Genomic DNA, 21,949 nt, shown 5'->3' with positions numbered 1-21,949 from the left:
ACATGGGGATTTTTTTCTTTTGCAATAAATTTGCAAATACAGTCTGGCCTATTTTGTATACTGTCATAGAGAAAACAAATGTCAATTTAAAATAGCACATACTTCCACCTTTAAAGAGCCTGAGTGAGACATTTCAACTCTTTGGTGCAGAAACTGAAAATGGATCTGCTAACTGCGTTTGTTTGCATCATGTGGAGATGAGACCGCTCCTGAAAACGTCCCTTTATTAACCATTCAGCCTGCCGAAATGAATAAAAACAGTTTGATGATTTAATTACTCCATGAAAGTAACTAAAAAATACTCCAAATAGTTTGGAAGTCATTTTTCTTTCTTTCCTTCTGTTTCTGTTCTCGAGGGAAAGGAATGAGATGAGAAGCCCACGGTTGAGCGGTTCGTGACATCTGTGTCCTAAAAAATAGATATAAATCTTCATATTTCTCACTAACAAGATAATAACGTACATGGAAAAAGACCATTATATTGTAGCAGAAAGACAAGATACGACAGTATTGCGAGGGAATGCAAACTTATTGCGAGGTATATAAAAAGAAAGAAAATCACTTTTGTATCAATTAACCCTTTTTATGAAGGACAAGTTTGTTTACAGAGACTTCATCATTCATTTTAATTCTTGTTTCTGTTGTTTAGTTCCAGTGTTAAATATTTATTACAATCTAAAGTTTACCGATCTTTGAGAATGTCTTCCTGCAATCTTATGCCATTACTGTTAAATTGCTTAGAAATGATCTCAAACACCAATATTATCAATTATCGCAATGACTTCTGGGACAATCTATGGCACAGCCAAATTTTACATTGTGAGACACAGTGAAGCAGGAATGAGTATGGAGGGGATGTGACGGCTGCAGTGGGCCGTCGCTGATGGGCGGAGAGGTCGCTGATGGGCGGAGGTCGCCATGGTGACCTGGGTGACACCGATATGCGAACGTGTCAGCGGAGGCGAGCGCTCCCTCTAAATGACCCGCTTCGGTTCGGAGGGTCCGGTGTCAGCGTAGGACAAAGCTGTGATGAGTAACTCTATCAGGCCAGGGTTCATCAAAATAACAGGGCGACACGCCACCATCAGGGGGGCAAGAGGCTGGCTGCGGCGCCGCCTGCACAAACAAGCAGACGGTAGCGCGGCGAGCCTGGAGCCACAGAGTCGGTGGTTAGAATCCCAACCTGACTCTCCCTGGGTACTCTTCCTTCCTCCCTCAGGAAGGAAGGTCATTATGTGAGCAATTGATTATTCTTAATCTATAAATCGGACAAAAATGCAAATAATTCAATTAATTTTTAAAACTTGTAAATAAACATTGCATTGCCGAAAGTAGCATCCTGTAGTGAACACAAGGATGCATCTGCAGCTAATTAGTCCTCAACATCAACATGTGAAAATCTCAGGCCTTTTCTTAACATTAATACACTGTAGAAATGATGTGCGGATTATTTTATCGATTCATATCTCAATAGAAAACGCTGCTAACTGGGAGCTTTTTGAAATGATCTTTTACAGAATTTAAACCGCATGAAGCTAAACCTGTCACTTTGAGAGTTCAACATACAACAAATTTACTGATTTTTTTAATCTTTAATGCGAAATGTATACATTTTTGGTTTAATTACTGCTCAGAGTGTGTAGATCTTACAGCAATGGCCATTTTTTTGTGTTTGTTTACGCCAGTTAACAATTAATTGATTACCAAATGATTATACAGTTATTTCAGTAATTAATTGTTAAAATCTGTTTATAGATAGCGGCGGCCATTACTGCTGCAACAAGTAGAGCACTGCTGGGGGACGCTTACGTTCTTCTGTGGGTCAGAATTCATTCAAACAGAAGTCCGACTGCCGCCTCATTTAATTAGCAGCATGAACAATCGTGCAGAAGATCTTGGATTTCAGTAACAACAACAACAAAAGTCAGATGTAAGCATCAAGATCTGTTGTGTGAAATTAGCTTATGACATTATATTCACTTGTCACTGAATATAATGTTACGATGAAGACCTACTCTCAGCGGCATGCTATATGCTTGAAGCTTGAACGATATCTGGATTTACTCACTGGTGAATACATTTTAAATTTTTCAACTCTTGCGTTGCCAGCATAAAAGATTGTAGAATGTTAAATGCTTTGCTTCTTCCCCTTTAAGCATACAACAGATCAGATACCAAAACATTATAAGCTCTAGTAGCAATAAGACAAATTATAATGAACATTAATGAGGGGGAAAAAATTCATTTAAACATTAGTTGAAAGCATTAAAATACCTACAGGTCCTGAAACAGGGAACTGTGCCTATTGTGGTGTAAAAAGCTGAATGTGGGCTTCAGCAGTGAGTCATATTACATAACAAACAAAGAAAAACTCCCTCTGATGTTTCAGGAGTGTGATGCATCAGTTCAAGGCAGCTGCTTGCATTTCATGCTGTGATGACGCAGATGCACTGATGTCTCAACTTAGAAAGTGAGGAAGGACTTCTGAGCTCTTTAACATCTTCAGTTCAGGCAGGCTGCAGTTCTCAGGTTAATGAGAGACAACGCGTGTTTGAAGAAGTTTTCCTCCAGCCAGCGATCAAAGGATTGAAATGGTAGATAGATTATAAGTTTAGCAGAGCAGCACCAAGACCAGAGCTTGCTTTTATTGCTTTGTAACATTTTTCCCTAAGCAGTTAACACTGCACACAAGCAAAATATGACCTCGATAGCACTAATTATGCCTGATCTAGTCCTTTATCCTGTAGAAATGTGAAGCAACCAGCTTCTTTGTATCTCCTCCTTATGAAGGACGTGCATGTCTGTCTTCTGGACACCTGTCCAGTCAGCAGACTTCCCCTGACTGACTCAGAGTGAGAGTCAGTTTAAAGGCTCAGGAAACCTCTGCAGGCGTTTTCACTTAATAAATGACACCATGGATACATTTTAGATCATTTCTAAGCAATTTAACAGTAATGGCATAAGATTGCATTACTTTCCAGGAACACTCATTGACGGGTTAGCCTGGGTGTCAGAGGAGAGGGCCCCTCACAGCCTGGGCCTCATGGCCCCTCACAGCCTGGACCTCATGGCCTCATGGCCCCTCACAGCCTGGGCCTCATGGCCTCATGGCCCCTCACAGCCTGGGCCTCATGGCCCCTCACAGCCTGGGCCTCATGGCCCCTCACAGCCTGGGCCTCATGGCCCCTCACAGCCTGGACCTCATGGCCTCATGGCCCCTCACAGCCTCATAGGCCTCATGGCCCCTCACAGCCTGGGCCTCATGGCCCCTCACAGCCTGGACCTCATGGCCCCTCACAGCCTGGGCCTCATGGCCCCTCACAGCCTCATAGGCCTCATGGCCCCTCACAGCCTGGGCCTCATGGCCTCATGGCCCCTCACAGCATGGGCCTCATGGCCCCTCACAGCCTGGGGCTCATGGCCTCATGGCACCTCACAGCCTGGGGCTCATGGCCTCATGGCACCTCACAGCATGGGCCTCATGGCCCCTCACAGTCTGGGCCTCATGACCTCATGGCCCCTCACAGCCTGGGCCTCATGACCTCATGGCCCCTCACAGCCTCATGACCTCATGGCCCCTCACAGCCTCATGGCCCCTCACAGCCTGGGCCTCATGGCCCCTCACAGCATGGGCCTCATGGCCCCTCACAGCCTGGGGCTCATGGCCTCATGGCACCTCACAGCATGGGCCTCATGGCCTCATGGCCCCTCACAGCCTGGGGCTCATGGCCTCATGGCACCTCACAGCATGGGCCTCATGGCCCCTCACAGCCTGGGGCTCATGGCCTCATGGCCCCTCACAGCCTCATGACCTCATGGCCCCTCACAGCCTGGGGCTCATGGCCTCATGGCCCCTCACAGCATGGGCCTCATGGCCCCTCACAGCCTGGGGCTCATGGCCTCATGGCACCTCACAGCCTGGGGCTCATGGCCTCATGGCACCTCACAGCATGGGCCTCATGGCCCCTCACAGTCTGGGCCTCATGACCTCATGGCCCCTCACAGCCTGGGCCTCATGACCTCATGGCCCCTCACAGCCTCATGACCTCATGGCCCCTCACAGCCTGGGCCTCATGGCCCCTCACAGCCTGGGCCTCATGGCCCCTCACAGCATGGGCCTCATGGCCCCTCACAGCCTGGGGCTCATGGCCTCATGGCACCTCACAGCATGGGCCTCATGGCCTCATGGCCCCTCACAGCCTGGGCTCATGGCCTCATGGCACCTCACAGCATGGGCCTCATGGCCCCTCACAGGGCCTGGGCCTCATGGCCCCTCACAGCCTGGGCCTCATGGCCTCATAGCCCCTCACAGCCTGGGCCTCATGGCCTCTCACAGCCTGGGCCTCATGGCCTCATAGCCCCTCACAGCCTGGGCCTCATGGCCCCTCACAGCCTGGGCCTCATGGCCCCTCACAGCCTGGGCCTCATGGCCCCTCACAGCCTGGGGCTCATGGCCCCTCACAGCCTGGGGCTCATGGCCTCATGGCCCCTCACAGCATGGGCCCCATGGCCCCTCACAGCCTGGGCCTCATGGCCTCATGGCCCCTCACAGCCTGGGCCTCATGGCCCCTCACAGCCTGGGCCTCATGGCCCCTCACAGCCTGGGCCTCATGGCCCCTCACAGCCTGGGCCTCATGACCTCATGGCCCCTCACAGCATGGGCCTCATGGCCCCTCACAGCCTGGGGCTCATGGCCTCATGGCACCTCACAGCCTGGGGCTCATGGCCTCATGGCCCCTCACAGCCTGGGCCTCATGGCCCCTCACAGTCTGGGCCTCATGACCTCATGGCCCCTCACAGCCTGGGCCTCATGACCTCATGGCCCCTCACAGCCTCATGACCTCATGGCCCCTCACAGCCTCATGGCCCCTCACAGCCTGGGCCTCATGGCCCCTCACAGCATGGGCCTCATGGCCCCTCACAGCCTGGGGCTCATGGCCTCATGGCACCTCACAGCATGGGCCTCATGGCCTCATGGCCCCTCACAGCCTGGGGCTCATGGCCTCATGGCACCTCACAGCATGGGCCTCATGGCCCCTCACAGCCTGGGGCTCATGGCCTCATGGCCCCTCACAGCCTCATGACCTCATGGCCCCTCACAGCCTCATGACCTCATGGCCCCTCACAGCCTGGGCCTCATGACCTCATGGCCCCTCACAGCCTCATGACCTCATGGCCCCTCACAGCCTCATGACCTCATGGCCCCTCACAGCCTCATAACCTCATGGCCCCTCACAGCCTCATGACCTCATGGCCCCTCACAGCCTGGGCCTCAACAGAGTTGGTTGCTTTGTGGACGAATATCACAAAAACCTGGCAACCTCTATAATGGGTATAAGAATAAATAAGCTGCTTGACAGGCAAGAATAAAAAGTCAGTTGAAGAAGTAAATAAAGAAATTAATAACATGTAATGTCAGTACCTTTATAAGCAGAGGAAATGTCAGTTTTCTCTCCTTAAAATGCTTTTCCAGTTTGTGTTTGGAGACATTCCTGAGAAAAAGCAAACCAGAGTTTCACTTAATTAAGCAAAACTTTCAGGTAAATTTAATATTAAAGATTATGTGAGTAAAAAAGAAAATATATTCTTCAAATGTTGATTTTATTAAGAGGCAGAAGTCCCCTCTGTGATCAACCCTCCTGATAAATCATTAACTGGATGTGGTTAACCGCATTGTTTGACTAGTTACAGCCAATCCTAATTACTATACTCTGCAGAATTAATCAATCACTTCAATTGAACCAGGCTGACAGCACTCTTCACCACCACAGGATACGCGTGCAAGATAATGGATGAATGAATAGATACATTTTTAATCATTAATTCATGCTTAGAACAAACAACTTGTCCGCTAATATTAACATTGCTATCTGAGTTCACAACCTGCCCACCATAGCGCGCACCGACGCAACGGCGTTAGTTTAGCGCAGCTAGCTTAGCTAAGCTACTAGCGTATTAGCAGTGTGCTAAGTCTTCATTTTGCGAACCTTGAAAACGGTGAAGCTCGTGATGAACTCGGTCTTCCTGGGAAATTGGTGAAAATAAAATAAAAGTGATAGTAAAAAATGTTTGGCCTCAATGTCGACGGGCCGGTGGAATCCGTCACGTTTTGCAGTTTCCGCTCTATTGCGGTGCATTCCGCGCATGCGCACGTTCCTGTACCGGCTGCGTGGTGACGTCAAGACGTCCTGGAGGCCGACAGTCAGCGGATTTCTCTAATATTCAGATAGCAAAAGTATTCACATTTTAGGTTTTTCTGGAAAACGAAGTTGACTGACATAAAATGATAGTTTGAATTCAGACATTTTGAGTCACAGACGGTGGCTTTAATGCAACCTAAACATTTACTGTCAATAAAATTCAAGAAAATGTGGATTTCTTTACTTTTTTATATCAATTTTGGGTCATTTTATGTTGATTTTAACTTGCAGCAAACGATAGTCAGGATTCTTATGCAAATCGATGTTTTGGCACACCAATCATGATCTCAGAGATTCATCCAGGTGGTCCAAAACCCAGAACATCTAAAGCTCAGTCAAGTTCCGGGTCAGAGGTCATGATTCAACCATAAAACAGAGAAACTGGGTGCAAATGGCTTCAACAGGAGACTCCCAAAACAAGAACCACTGCTGACCCAAAAGAACACAAAGGCCAGTATAAAAAGCAACATGCTGATAATCCGAAAGGCTTCTGGGATAAATTTCTGTGGACTGAAAGGAACCAGTCTGACAGCAGTTGTTCCTGGTCATTTTTGAATAAATCAATTAAATTGCTTTTTTATCTGGATATAACTTATCTTTGATGAAAATCTATAAAGAAAAACTAGCATATGGTGAGTTTGCAAAAAATATGGTAAATGTTTCATTGAAGCAAACACAAAATAACTGATTCAAAACCTGTTGCATTAAAACTGTCCCTGCTTTTATTGACGTGAATTAAGAAATATTTATATTTTAAAAACTACAGACCAAAACTGCTCTCCATGGTTAGATCTCTGATATGCATTATGGAAATAATATCTAGAGGTTTTAAGTCATAACTGATCTTCAGTTGGATTTTTGTATCGTGATGCCTTCTGAATTCAGTAATTAATATAAATCAGGAACGATCATTTAGCGTATCATTTATTGTGAAAAAGAAAATTGTATCATAAAAATTTTGATTTATCATCATGATATATTTTAGTTATTTGGTAACTAAGAAAACAAAACAAATTAAAAAATGTTTCATTTTCTGCATTTTTTATTCCAGAAGAGCATAAATAAATTTGAGTAAATTCAAAAACATGGTTAAATGCAGCAGTTTAGTGATATAAATCATATTTCTTTGAGCAATTTCAAGAACCACAAAATATTGCTATAAGTTTCTAGTTTTGCCAGCCTCTAACATGAACATTATTATCTCCATTTTCAATTATTTTCATATCAGCATAAAGTTTTACAGTTTGTCCCCTCGCCCTCTAATTAGATACAAACCTTAAATAAGAGGTAAAAACTGCCTGACCTTTTCTCTGTTGTCTTGCGCGGCGTGTTCATGGTGATAACAGCAGCTATGGTGACCCCGGACACCAGAACCAGCACACGGCAGGCAGCTGGACCCAAACCCAGCGGCGCAGTGAGCAACCCGCTCTCATACTGATTCACCTTTACTCTGACGCAGCTTTCAGCCAGGTGCTCAGGTGCACGCAGGTGTGACAGAGAGTCCCACCCCCCAGCGGGTCTATGCTTCCCGCATGCTGCCGCAGCAGGAGAGCAGGTCCTGGCTCTGACAATCCTCCTGTTATTCATTCAGTTTTCAAATTAAACACAAACGCTAATGTGTTGAGAAAACATCTGAAGTCATGCGGGAAGGTAAAGGAGTGATACCTCTGCAGCTCTATAACCATCTCTGCTCACAGCAAATCTAGGAAGTTGTTTTCATTTCTTTAATTTTCCTCAGATTTTCTTTTCCTGTCACTATAATATACAAAAAAAGAACAACTTGTAGTTTTTCTACAGATCCTTCCTCCCAGCACTGTTATCATTGCTCCCAACAATCTGAAAAACTTGACAAACATGCTGATATTTGCAGGTTTTACTCATTTTAAATAACATTCCTGCTGTGAACGTCCTGCCCATCACAACTGATTGGTGAAATGACTTACATTTAGGTCCCCTGTTAGGAGAAATAAAACCATCAACAGGTGAAAAAACAGATTTAATTTTATCTTGAGGATGACAAAAGGGACAGGTTTGAGTCATTAGGTTTATTAAACTAAAACGCAGCACCAGTCAGAGAGAAACATTCGATTTGTTTTCAGCTTATTCTTGTTAGGCAGTAAAAACCAGAACAGCATGTGAACAGAGCGTAAAGCTGCTTCACTTTCCAAATAAAAGCAAATAAATGTTCAGATTTATTACTGGAAATCTGTGAGCAACACTTTCAGAAGTTTTATTATCGTACTAAATATCAGCTTTTATGTCCTTGTTAGAACGTAAACAACTGATCCGATGTTCGTTAAAATATTACTTCAGCTTGTTTTGATCTAACAACTAATTCAACCTACTTTCTTTTCAAACAAAACTATGGATATATGCCGACTTTTATTCATGCATGTTTGTAATTCAGATTTTATTATTTACTACATAACTGAAATAAACCCCAGCTTCCAAACTTCACTCATCTGGGACTTATTCTGCTAATTATTTTGACTCTGAGATCATTTTGGGGTTTAAAACGGAAATGTCAGCCGTGCAGCTGGATTTATTCGCTTGCTGTCCGTTTAACGCTTTGCAGATTTACGAACTCTGAGCAGAATGAGGACGAGCGCCACATGGTCCTGGTTTTCTCTGATGCCCAGTTTGTTTGGATTGTTTTGGGGGGAAAAAATAAGAAAACACAAAAAAAATGTTCACAAACAGCTTTGGTCTACATCGGGCCTCTCCTTTGTTTTCCTGAACAGCTTCAGCATTTCTTTGGTTGGATAGCAGGAGGCGGCTTGATGAGGAGGCGGGCGGAGCCAAAGACCTCAGATCTGTCTCGGTTCAGGTTCAAACCGGACCGGGTCAACATCTGAGGTCGTATCAAAGTCGGCGAACATCCTGCTTTAACAGGAGATGATTGGAATAAACAGATTTTAATCTCAGAGCTGAAACAAGAGCTGCAAAACGCAGAATGTGAACAGGATGTTCATCAGCTGCTCACAGGTTTTTCATTCATGGAATTGCTTCATTTGATTAATAGAGTCACAATCAGCAGATTTCTCATTTCACCTCTTTAGCTTATTTTAAACAACATTAGAATTAAATTCCTTTTTTAAATAAGAAAATTTATATTTTATTACCTAAATCTCAGTAACAGGATTCCTTCAGTAAACATTTGATCATATTTAGCATCACTAAAAAAATCCTTCTAATATTTGTATCGAAGGTAAAACTGCCACTCCAGAAATTCTGGGTAAAACAGATTTATAGATAACGCAATAGTGTTTTTTTTATATCTTTAATGCAAAATGTTCATATTTTTATAGTTCTGCTTTGACTGTGTCTTCTCAGGAAGCGGCTTTTTTCAGAGTCTATTTACTCCCGTTAATTATAAGTTAACGTTTATTTCAATGATAAATTCATTGCGATAAATCTGATTAATCGCTTCAGCAGAAGATATTACAACTGATTTATTTTTAAACCTCTGATCAGCTGATGAACAGGTTTTAGTATTTTCTTCTCTTTTTTGTCTTTTTGCATTTTGAAGCGGGAACATGGCTACAGTAAACAAGCTAATAACTGAAATTTCATTTCCTGGTCCAAAGCTTTTTCATGCTGATTGCAAAAAGATAAAATGCAACGTGTCTTCATCCGAGATGCTTGTGATGATGCTTCTCGTAGCCCACTGCACTGTTGGAATTGGATCCTGTCAGAAAAACAACATTCAGCTGCAGGTCGGCTTCATTTCTCAGCTTCAATTTGATCCAATTCTCTAAGTCGTCTCACCCAAGAAGTCCTTGTAGTCCTTAAAGTATTTATGCCTCAAACCTCGTCCATCTGCAGGCAAACAGCAAAAACAAAACCTCGTATTAAATGTCTTCTGTTCATGACCTGTACTGGACTAGAACTAGAAATATTGGTGTTCTCTCCTTCAAAACATGAATTTAAAATTTCTCCCAGCAGTTCTGGAAACCAATCATTATCTTGCTTGTTTTCCAGGTTGTTCCAGTTTGGATGCATTTAAAAGAAGAAAAAGCAACTTTCTGCTCCACAATAGCAAGCATAATGTGCTTTTTTTGGTATGCTTTTACTTTGAAATGTTTATTTTAAATTGTAATGTTGATTATCAATGCATAAGAAACAGTGCCAGGATTTAACACATTAATTTTGATTACCGTAATTAATTACATAGATTTTAACACATTAATAACTTGTTTTTTTATACATTCTGGTAGGAAACTTTGTATTCACTTGTTTCTGGTACGCCTGTAAATCTGATGACGCACAAGCCAACAACCGCGATGGATAACTAAGCCGCTTGTCTCGTGGTTTGATTTCTGCTCCTGAATGATCTGACTGGCCTCTGGAAAACACTGTTGTTGTGTTCAAGTTGTGCTAACAGAAGTTAGCCTATCAGTGAAGCTTCAAGCCTAAGATAGCATCTCAATGCTAAACATGTAGCATTTAATGCTAATGTCAGCATCCACAGTCCACATTTCTAAAGAAGCTCAATGAATGCTCAGGGCTTCCTGAAACTGAATTTTGAGTTCAAAATGTTGCTTATTTTGTCGATGTATCTGTTGGTGTGAACTGCATCTCCAGTTCGACCGTCCAGCCAGCAGGGGGCAGTAAAGTCTTACCGGAGTTGGCGCGTTGCTTGATGCACTGGCCGCGGTTTGGGACACCAGCGGCGGGGCTCCCGGGGTTGATGATGTGGCACTCGTAGCCCGTGGGGCAGTGCAGAGGCTCGTCTCCGTCCTCCGTGGTGCTGCACGCCTCCGCTGGCGGACAGACGCACGCAGCACGCTTTCATTATCGGATCCACACAGTGATTTAAAAATGGATCAGATCTGGGTTAACGAGACCCACAGAAATGCTCACCCAAAGCAAAGACATGGTTAGTTAAATTATTAGCTGAAATTTTGGGTTGGTTGAAAAAAGGAGAAAATTTCAACCAAACAATCTGAGAAATGTGAAGCTGCAGTGATTTTATCGCCCAGCTCTCCCTGCGGTTCGGGTGTTCCTGTGTGGACCCACCTTGCAGAACCTCCTCCGGTCCGTCCAGCAGCCAGCCGTTTCCTCCCAGCCATCGAGGTTTGGGCTGAACCAGCCAGTCCAGAACTGCTCAAAACAAACAGCTGATTATCACCCGCCACTGTGACCCAGAACCGGCTGAGAGCTGCTGGATGCTGACCCACCCGGTGGGGGCTGGACGGACTCCAGGCAGGCGTAGATGCAGCCGTTGTAGCAGCAGCGTTTGTGGCGCTCGCATTCGGAGTCGGAGCGGCAGCCGGGAACGTCGCAGGCCCGCTCCGGCAGCATCTGGGGCGGCGGCGGGCACCGGTCGTTCTTCTGCTGCTGCGTGGACTGCGGGTGGCTCGGGTACTCGTAGTCCTGAAAGACAGACAGACAGACGCTGGACTGAGAAGCTGTTTGTGTCTTTGATGATGACCCCTGACCTCTGACCTCTGGAGGCGGTTTCTGATGGGCGGCATGAGCTCCTGGACCAGGGGATGCATCGATTTTCACTTCTGATACCGATATCTGAGGTTTAATCGCTACTGATCTGATGCAGACAAACCATTATTTAAAAACATGAATGTAATGAAATACAAATTTATTTACTAACTCAGCACCAGCATAGCCCACTTAAAAACATCAACACCACAATGGTAGTACACTTTACATAAATATTTGACTATTGGTTAGATATAGAAATAAATAATTGTATTTGTATTTATTTTTGTGTTTTATAGTTTTTGTATTTGCGTTGCATACTTTTAAAGAGGCAGTTTTATGCACCATTTTATAACGTAATTAAGTAACTATTTCACCTTCAGTTGTTAAAAAAAGACATATATATTAAATATGACAAATGAAATTTGACTATAATTTTTGGCCTTGAAATTGGGCCTCTGTCTCTTTAAGAAACTCCTGGTCTTTCTGAAGCTCCGCCTCCAGGAAGTCATCCCAACATGGCTCCTTTTTTCCCCTTTAACGTTTTTACCAGCGTTACTCTGAGCAGCAGCTCCTATAATGAGCTCAGCATCTGTTTGCTAATTACTGCTGGCTAGTCTGAAGGAGCCGAGTGAGGGAGGGAGGTGTGTCTCGAAGGCGGGGCTAAGTCCAACCAGGCGTTTTTACACAGCTGAATAGTTGCCATGGAGATTAAAGGGTTTCTCAAACCCAGCCGTTTCCTCCCAGCCATCGAGGTTTGGGCTGAACCAGCCAGTCCAGAACTGCTCAAAACAAACAGCTGATTATCACCCGCCACTGTGACCCAGAACTGGCTGAGAGCTGCTGGATGCTGACCCACCCGGTGGGGGCTGGACGGACTCCAGGCAAAGTATACCACCATGGTGGTGTATACCACCATGGTGGTGTATACCAAGGTTTGTTTGAAACCTCAAAAAAGTTAATTTTACATAAAAAAATACCCTTTTAGCTTCATAATATAATATGTTTGTGGCTGTTTATACTTTTATTCTCGTTTCACATTTTTCAAAGTAAATATTAAAATTAACTTTGAGTTTGTCTGATTGAAAGGATGGGTTACAGCGGATGAAGCATGTCAGCGCCCCCTGCAGGTGGGGCAGGGAGCAGTTGGAGGGGGGCAGTGTGGTTCTTCACCCAGGGCATCAAACAAGTTAGGACTGTCCCTGATCTGCACCATTTACCAGCCAAACAACCATTTGGACCCTCGGTCCATCGACTGGAACACATTCAGAGCCACAAAACAGTTTCACAAAAGAAACAGTTTTTCTAAAACCAATTTATTTCTACTTCTAACTTTCAAAATAAAGATAAAATTTAAATATAAAAAGCTCCAATTCTCTTGTGTTGGTAATGAAAAAACTTCTGGTCATGTTATCTTTACACCACAAGAGGGCAGCAAAAGGCAGCGGAGAAATAAAGTAAACTGTTGTCTGCGCCTGAAGCAAAGACTCACTTTGGCACATTAGGAGGTTTGTGGCTGTAAATGTGAAATAAAGTTTCAACCAGAGCAGCGAGGAACCAGGAACACTTTCAACTTTCACACTCTTTGTTTTAGCAACAGGAGAAAACATGAAACAGGGAAAAAATGGAAATTTTACCATGCTGCAGATTTTTCCATGAATTGAAAGACACTTTGTGAAAAAAGACATGAGAAAAAGTGAAGTCAGGGTTTGCTGTAATAAAATCCATGTGTGTTAAATCCAGAACAATAGAGGACCATTTGTACTGCAGCACCAAGCAGGAGGCGTTGGATTAGAGGGAGTCGAGCCTCTTACTGCTGAAACTGTGGCTGCTTTAAAACAGAAGAAACAAGTTTCTATCAGGTCAGCCTCCACTTTTCATGGTGAGGAAATTAATAAATAAATAATAAATCTGTCATCATAAGTTTCATGCTTCTATGATGCTGTGTGTTTGATTTTTCTTCAGCAAGAACAAGAAAACCGGTCAGTTTATGAGAATCTGCTAGTTTAGACCAAAGCATATTCTTATGTAAGAACGGTCTAGTCAAAGTCCAGACCTGGATCTTTTTGAGAATCTGTTGCAGAGGTTAAAAACTGAAAAATCAGAAACAGGTGGAAACTTCAACAAAAAGAAAAACAATAAAAAAGGGTTGAATACAAATGCACACCACACTTTTCAGATACAAAATCCCAGAAACATAAATTGAAGGTGAGAAAATTGTTTACAAATTTGTAAACAATAATTAAAAATCATTTTCCTCCATTGTTTTGACACTAAGAGTCCTGGTCGTCCCTACAAACTCGCTCAGAGAAATTTTTTATGTAATTATGTAATTATACTGTGGGCTGCAGACCATCGTTAGAGTGTGTTGTTTATTTGGCAGGATAACTAACTGCCATCCCAGAGAAACCGCCAAGAGAAATGAAAAGGTTTGGCGCTGACGGCGGTATCACGGGCTCCGAGATGGGTTCAGGTCCGGTTCAGCCTCCGCGGGCCGGCGCTTTTCAGGAGGTTCAGGTTCCTCTGCACATGTGTGGCCGAGTCACAGCTGGTAAAAGTTTATCCCGGAGCCCCGAACCACTGCAAGCTGTTGACTTTATGCAAAGAAACAAAAAATGCTGTTATGCAACAAACTCATGAGGCGAGAAACGCTGAACGAAGTCAGACAACAGCTGAAATCGTTTGGGGAGAAGTTTCTGTTTGGTTCTGAAGGAAAACTCCTCAGAGGTCTTCAATCTGAGGGTCGTGACCTTCTGCTGGGGGTCGTGACCTTCTGCTGCAGGGTTGACAGAGTCCTGTTTATTTAGACTTTTTTTAAAATGTAGTTTTGTCTTTAAATACACGTTAACATGAATCCAGAATGCAACAAATTGATAAAATGATACACATTGTTTTGTCTTTTGAATAATTTAATACTCTTCTTACTATGGAGAGAGGAATGGGCCAAATTAGATTATGAAATATTTTTAGAATTTGACTTTTTTAGCTGGGAATAAATACAGAATTATAAGTATCTTTATTAAATATATGGATTTTATTAGACATATTATTGTGATCACATTGTTTTGTTTTATTCATTTAACAACCTTTCAAATATGGAGGGAAAAACATGCCAGATTACAGTAAGTAAATAACTTATGACTTGCAGTTGCTTATTTTTCTTTAAATTGTTCTAATTTATTTATCACAAACTCTGGGTGAGCAACTCCAATCTCTATATCTTTATTTATATCTGAAATTTATATCTAATAAATTTACCAGCGAACGTTAGCCGGAGTTAGCTAGGATCAACGTTAACAGTAGCTCACCTTATAATTTATTCTATATTTATTGAGTTATTCCTGCCTCACACTGTGACACTTTTAGTTTCCCTGAAGCGGTCGCCATCAGCAGCTGACCTCAGGTTTGAAGACAAGCTAACAGGAACGTCTCTGGTCAAAATAAATGTTTCATCAGACAGGAAGTGAAGAAACGGCGGTCCAGGAACCCAGAAGGAGTCGCAGTAAGATCCGGATCGCAGGAAGGCGATCTACTTTTTCTTCTACGCTAAAAACCAAATAAACAGTTTTTAACTATTTTTAATCAGCTTTATTTAATATTTCTGTTGGAGCATCAATAAGCTGCATTTGGTTTGTTTTCCTTGACTAACAATTAAAACATTAAAATAACTTCTATCCATCTGTTAGTATCTGAGTTTCACCGCGGTTTGATGAATGAGTGAGTTCTGTCAAATCTGCACTAACTGCTTAATAACTTAACGACCTCTGACCTCTCTGCTTGTCTCACATCCGATCAGTTCTGTGTTTCTTCCTGAAGCTCAAGTGTTTCCTTCCCGTTTATGGGAGTTTGTGTTTAATTGCCAACATGCAGCACATCCAACATCTGATTTCTGGAAACATCATCATCCAGCTACTAGTTCTTTCAACATGTTTGCTCTCCGTCCTCCAACCTAAACGTCTGTGAGAAGATTCCTGTTTCGTCTCTTCCTGTGCTTTCTTGCCGCCGGATGCCAGATGGGCCACCATGCTTTAATCCGGAGCTTTATCACACAATCCGGCTCCCGACTCTCTGATGTTTCAGTGTTTACTTTCCCTCCGTTCTGCCGGCTTGCCCTCTCATCGCGCCCCGCCAGCAGGACTGTTCAGTTTTCATGTCCCTCATCGTCTGCAGCTCCTTTTATCCTCTGTTAAAAGCAGGAACATGATGTTTGCTGTAACATTTGATCTCCGCAGGTCATTTTCTCTTCACTCCGAGCCCGACTGGCTCCAGATCGTTTGTGATTCCAACCCGAGATCTCAGACAGATAAGAGTCTCTGCTTCCTTTGTGGAAGAGCAGGAAACAGGAATCCTTCTGCATTCATTCATTCATCTCACAATACACCCTACAATAAATTTAACTGAAAAAGCAAAGGATAAAAACAACAAAGACCGAACAGGCTTCGTACGGAGTCAATCAAATTAATCCAGTAGATAAAGATTTTCCGTCTAAAGTCATTTAGCTCCTGCACTAAAGAAGGAAAAGTGCAGCTTTAATTCCTGCTGCTCCGTTTGCATCCTGTTACATAGAAAAACAGATTTCCAGACAAACGGAGAGCTAAAGGTGAGCATTAAAACCGAACAGAAAGGAGGGACAATAGATGGTCAAAATACTGAAAAAAAAACACAGTTTAAATAAAAGTCGTTAAAAATGTTATTGAAGAATATTCTGGGCGGATATGAAAAACAATTTTCATCAAAAAGTTTGAAAATGAACAAATAAGGCTGTTTTGTTTCAAATGGAGAAATTTGATCTTAGTGATCCAGAACTTTTATATGTTGTGAACTTTTTTATTATTTAGCTTTTGTTATTTTATTATTTTAGATAATTAGTGGCAGGGAACCATTAGCTTCTGCTAAATACCAGCAAACCGCTGACATGGTTCTTCTGCAGCGTGAGAAGATCTAATGTTTATTAACTGCGCTATGCTTTCAGTTTAGCGCAGTTAATGTTTTCGTTGGCTTTGCCCGCTGCTGCCACGACCAAAACCACAGAACTCGATCCTCTTTCCTTTCGGTTCAAATTTCCAGAAGGAGAAAATTCAGATTATCAGCCTGATTAATTTTCTAAAAGCAGTGACAATCTGCAGTCATCGCTTGTCTGTTTTTTTACTTCTAAACAGACAAACTGCAGTTTTTTAAATGTTTCCACTTTATTAATGTACTGTAACCAATCATGGAAAACAATCAGAAAGTTTAGTGAGTTCATGTGGAACATCTCCAACTTCTGCATCCATCATAACTCAGTTCTCTGTCAAGCTGCAGGCCAGATGGTTTCCCTGAATATAAAAATCTGTGAAGCCTGATCGAGGAAATATTTAGAAATATTAGGAACCTTTGAACATGCTGTCTGTTTCCATTCATCTGCAGGTTTTATCAGTCAGATCAGAGAGAGGCTGGATTCCTGGAAGATCTCATTCAGGATTTATTTATTAGACTCAGGATGCTTTGTTGGGTGCCAGCAGTTTTCTCTGCTCCATGTTTGGAGCCGTGGGCTAAAGATTCACAGCTGGTCAGACAAAGACAGGCAGGCACAACTGTTTCTGTCTGCAGGCCCTCTGTCTTCATACCAGGTGGAGTCAGAATGCTCGGCTTCGCTTTGCATGAAGGGAAAAACCACGATGCTCGCATTAGTCAGTGCAGCGGCATGCTGCAGCAGATCCCTCAGCCAGGTGGCGCTACGCCTGCAGGCTCTTTAACATCAGGCTGCAGCTTGGTCTGATGTAACATAAAAAAACAACTTCATCTTCAGTTTTCTGGACTGGGCTTTAATTTGCACGCGTTGCGTTCTTGAGACGAATGTCTCTGTAGCGTCTTTAAATAATCCTGAAATGCATGCTGGTGCTTTTCCTTTGTCTTCCCTTTTTTCCCCTTCCAGGGGTTTTTGTGGGCTCCAGTGTCCCTTATATGAAAGCAGGCTGACAGGAAAGGGGGAAGACATGTGGCAAATTTCGGGCCCGGGAATCGAACCCGCGATTCCCAGACCCGATTCAAGGCCTCCAAACGTGGGTCGCGCTGTCCGCTCCGCCATCACAGCATGCCTCTTGTCTTCCTTTTTAAGTATTTTTACATTTATTAATGTTAGAAACAGTCTCATTATTCAGTTACTTGTTACAGTTTTATCTTTTATCTGCTCATTCTTTTGTGTTTTATTTTGTTTTGGATTTGGATTTATTTCTCTTGGATCAGTGACTTTTCCCTTGGTTTGCAGGTTTTTTGTGATTTTTGCCTCTGATTAGTTCACCTGCTACCCTGGTCATTTTCTCAACCTGCTCACACAGTTTGAAAATTATCACACACTCCGGACTGGTTTCAGAAAAGTTTTCATCCAGAGGAATCCGCAGGTCGTTTTAATCATGCCACGCCCATAGGGGGCAGTGTAGCGCAATCCTGTTGACCAATGCAACAAGCTTGTGTATCCTGTTGCAGACGTGGTGATGGATGATGTCTGCCATCACGGCGCCACAGGTTCATTTGTGGGGAGAAGTAATTTAGTTACATACTGTATTAGAAAATAAAGTTCACAAGATGATGCTGATTAAAATCAAGTCAAAGCAAGTTGGTGGATTGATTGGCCCATTATTAATTTTTGACCATAAATCTCAGTTTTCTGCTAAATACATGCAAACATAAACTCAAAGTTTTCTCAAATCTCCACTTTGGTCAGATGTTTCATAAAAACCAGGACAGATTGCTGGTCGTGTTACTGTCATCTGTTTGTTAGCTGTGATTGGCTGTCTGCATAAAATTCTTAAATCTGGAAAAACAACCAACATGAAATAAAGGCAGTCGGAGCAGAGCCTGCTGCTGGCAGGGCTTCATTTAATGGAGAATGTTTCTCTTCTCGTCGGTCTCCCATCTTTCTGGTTCAGACTCTCTGAGGGTCACTAAAGGTCATCTGCTCAACATTTTGTCTCATTAGCAGCTCTGAGTTGCTTTGTGAACAATCTGAACATTTGGAGAAAAATCTAAGATTTTTCCAGAAATGACGCCACCAACTTTTAGTTTCTGGATTCTTGGAGCTCCAGATTTTAGTTTGTTATTCTCACGCTGCTCATTTTATTTTTCATGACTGAAATCATCTTTACTTCACCGTTCTGCTTCAAACTAGAGACAAAAACATAACAGAAATACTGATTCATAAAACTCACATTTCTACTTTTCTGCCGACAATCTCAATAAAATAAATGCAACAAATGCTTTTATTTTGCCACCTAAGAAATTTTCTGCTACAGTTTTTCTGTTTCTTTCTTTTCAGGGTTGGTGTTACTGACACTTTCCTCATTTATAGTTTATAAGTTACATAAAGAAAACGTCGCTGCACTAAAGACGTAATGAGGACGGCTAGTCGGTTCTGAAAGCAGCAGACGGAGATCTGAGAGCAGAAAACCAAGGGTGGGGGCAGAAAGGAGAGCAAAGGGGCAAATTTTCAGTTTTCTCGGCCAGCGAGGGCAGAAACCAGTCAGAGAGTGAGAACATTGAGGAATAAAAAGTTGAAAAGAGGAGAAAGCAGAACGCTACAGTGAGCGCTGACTAGAGATGATCAATCAGCCTCACTGAGCTGGGCTAACAAGCAGGGCAAACACACACATACACACACACACACACACACACACACACACACACACACACACACACACACACACACACACACACACACACACACACTGCTCTTCAGCTACTCACATGGAAACTCAAAAACTTGCAGTTTTTTCCAGCCTGACATACTGAACTCATCAAACAGAAACTCACATTGTTCTTATTTTCAGTACAGTATTATTAGAAAAGCAGAAATAAAATAACTCAGAATTCACCTAATAAGTAAAATACACATCAGATTATAAATGCAGTTTAAAGAGAGAAGCTGTTGATCAAAAACCTGCAGAAATCAGCAGAAAAAACAAAAAAACATGGAAAAAATTCTGTCTTCAGGCATTTCTGATTAACTACATTAATAATCTAACTAGTACTTTTTAACCAATTTTAAGAAATCATTTAGTTAAATCAACCTCCTATATGTTGATGAAATATGTGATGCTGCGCCGCGGGCAGCATCACACTGCAGCATCGCGCCGCGGGCAGCATAACACTGCAGCATCGCGCCGCGGGCAGCATCACACTGCAGCATCGCGCCGCGGGCAGCATAACACTGCAGCATCGTGCCGCGGGCAGCATCACACTGCGGCATCGCGTTGCGGGCAGCATCACACTGCAGCATCGCGCCGCGGGCAGCATAACACTGTAGCATCGTGCCGTGGGCAGCATCACACTGCAGCATCGTGCCGCGGGCAGCATCATCTATTTTCACACGGAAAATAGATTAATAGATAAATTTTGCAGAAAACCTGCAGAAGAGCTGAGACTGATGAGGAAGTTCAGCTTCCAGTAAGAAAATCAACCAAAATATGGTTCAGATCAAAATCTATTACTGTACTACAATGGCCTACTCAAAGTCCAGACAACTGAAAATATGTCGCAAAGGTAATAAAAAAGGTTTCTAAGGCTTGTAAGGAACAAATAGCAATATTTCCAATAAAAAAAAGAAATAATAAATGTAATTCTTTTTTAAATTTTTCGTCCTGATTCCCGTCTTCTCAGCCGCCCCTCTGCAACTCAAAATCCTTTCTGTTGTGTTTTTGGTCAGCCTGACCTTTCACCTTTGCAGAGAAACGGTGACGTGTGAAGCGAACAGAGGCAGCAGTGTCCGGCGGTGCGGTGACCTTTCACCTGCTGATCATGTGACGCTCATCAAGATGTTACCGTCTTACCTTCTGGGAGAGTCCTCTCTTCCTCCTGACATCACTTCCTGTGGACAGGACCAGCAGGGACAGCAGCAGCAGCTCCAACGCGCCAGGCATGCTCGCTCTTCAGACCGTCCTCCTCCTCTTCCTCTTCACGCATTTATCTCCTCTTCCTCCTCGTCCCAAACTTTCCAGCCGAAGCGGCGGGTCCCGGCCTCGCTCCCTGCAGCCGGTCCTGAATGCAGCGATGAACCACAGAGACAGAGACGAATCACAGAGCGGGACGCGGAGACAGAGACGGGGAAAGTCCAGACAGAGAGAGGAGGAAATGAAGCAGCAGCTGTCTGCATCAGAGAGCCGCAGCGCTCTGCTGGCGGGGGGGGGTGAAGCCCGGGGAGGGGCAGCGACTGCGACCCGCCCCACCGCCACTGCTCCTGGAGACACATCATGAGTTCAGCGTGTTGGACGCCCGTCTCCAGGGAGACAGTCTTCATTCTTAACTTTTAATCAACAAAAAGCAGCTGACAGAACGACAAACTACAACAAAACGTCACATTAAAGCAGAAAAAATGAAGGATTACATTTTCACCCAAAAAAAACAAAGCCAATATTTAAATTAATCTCAGAAATTGACTTAATAAAACTTGAAAATTTTCTTTTGGAAAATTTCTAATGTTTAAAAATTGAAAAGGAACTCCGAAATGTCTAACTTTTTTCTTTCCAAGTTTTTTCTTGTCTGCAGACATTTTCCAGAAAGGAAAGGATGTTTGGACCAACTGTCCAAATATCTGAGACTCTTGGAGAAAAAGGAATGTGGACATCAGAGGACATTTTCTGAGTTTCAAAGGTCCTAAACTTTTATCAATTAAGTTTCTGAGATCTCAGAAATTGTCTCTAAAAAAAGGAATGTGTAAATCCTCCTGGAGCCAAAGAGTTGAAAGATCTGCTGCTGTTCTCTAAAAATGAAAAGCAAAGCAACGTTTGTTAAAAGTAAAGACTTTGTCTCCACCTGTGCTGATGTACCAGATTTGTGTTAAAAAAAACTGCAGGTCCAATTTAGAGGCTATTTGTAGGAAAACATGCATGTTGCCATAGTAACAGTTGTGTAACGTGTTTGTGTGGGGGGTCAGTGGCAGTGACCCGTGCTAAACGGAGGCATGTGCTGCGTTTCAGAGGAAGGGGCCTCACTGGGTTTCCCTCCTCTAGTATCTCTGAAGTTGCTTCTTCTAAAATACTAGGACAAGCCCCCCACCCGCCCTCTCTTACCCCCCCAGTGCAATTTTACCCCCCACCGCCTCCCTCTGCTCTCAGTAAATGGCTCTGAAAGGAGGGAAGGAATGTAAGCCTGCACAAATCTCGGTCATTATTAGCTTTCCAGGAGCCGGGCTCCTGTTGCTGGGAGGCCCCGGCTCCACCCCCGCTAACCAAGAGGGGCTGGGGGAGGGGCAGAAAGAGGTGTGGTGGGGTAACTGCGGTTCATGACTGCAGCAGAAAATGTTACGGCTTTAAACTGTTTTATTATGAGAAAAGTCT

General features: G+C 43.4%; 1 protein-coding gene across 1 annotated transcript; it reads right to left on the bottom strand.

Annotated features, from left to right (window-relative positions):
• Positions 1-8,177: 8,177 nt before the first annotated feature.
• On the bottom strand, positions 8,178-20,559 carry wfdc1 (WAP four-disulfide core domain 1). The gene is made up of 6 exons (XM_055028579.1): positions 20,444-20,559; positions 11,381-11,576; positions 11,220-11,303; positions 10,823-10,963; positions 9,969-10,019; positions 8,178-9,888 (listed from the first exon to the last, which is right to left on the bottom strand). The coding sequence occupies exons 1-6, from the start codon at positions 20,531-20,533 to the stop codon at positions 9,830-9,832; spliced, it is 621 nt and encodes a 206-aa protein (XP_054884554.1). The 5' UTR covers positions 20,534-20,559; the 3' UTR covers positions 8,178-9,829.
• Between the last annotated feature and the right edge of the window lie 1,390 nt (positions 20,560-21,949).

This window comes from Poeciliopsis prolifica, unplaced genomic scaffold, assembly GCF_027474105.1.
Source record: "Poeciliopsis prolifica strain line A6 unplaced genomic scaffold, Auburn_PproV2 SCAFFOLD001, whole genome shotgun sequence".
NCBI lineage: Eukaryota > Metazoa > Chordata > Actinopteri > Cyprinodontiformes > Poeciliidae > Poeciliopsis > Poeciliopsis prolifica.
Note: the sequence above shows the minus strand (reverse complement) of the source record. Positions and strands in the feature narration are given on the sequence as shown.

Excerpts from the sequence above, each read along its gene's own strand:
- wfdc1 (XM_055028579.1), bottom strand. The coding sequence starts at position 20,533 with ATGCCTGGCGCGTTGGAGCTGCTGCTGCTGTCCCTGCTGGTCCTGTCC. Across the intron at positions 11,577-20,443 it reads AGAGAGGACTCTCCCAGAAG|GACTACGAGTACCCGAGCCA; the intron begins GTAAGACGGTAA and ends TCTGTCTTTCAG. Across the intron at positions 11,304-11,380 it reads GTCCGTCCAGCCCCCACCGG|TTCTGGACTGGCTGGTTCAG; the intron begins GTGGGTCAGCAT and ends TGTTTTGAGCAG.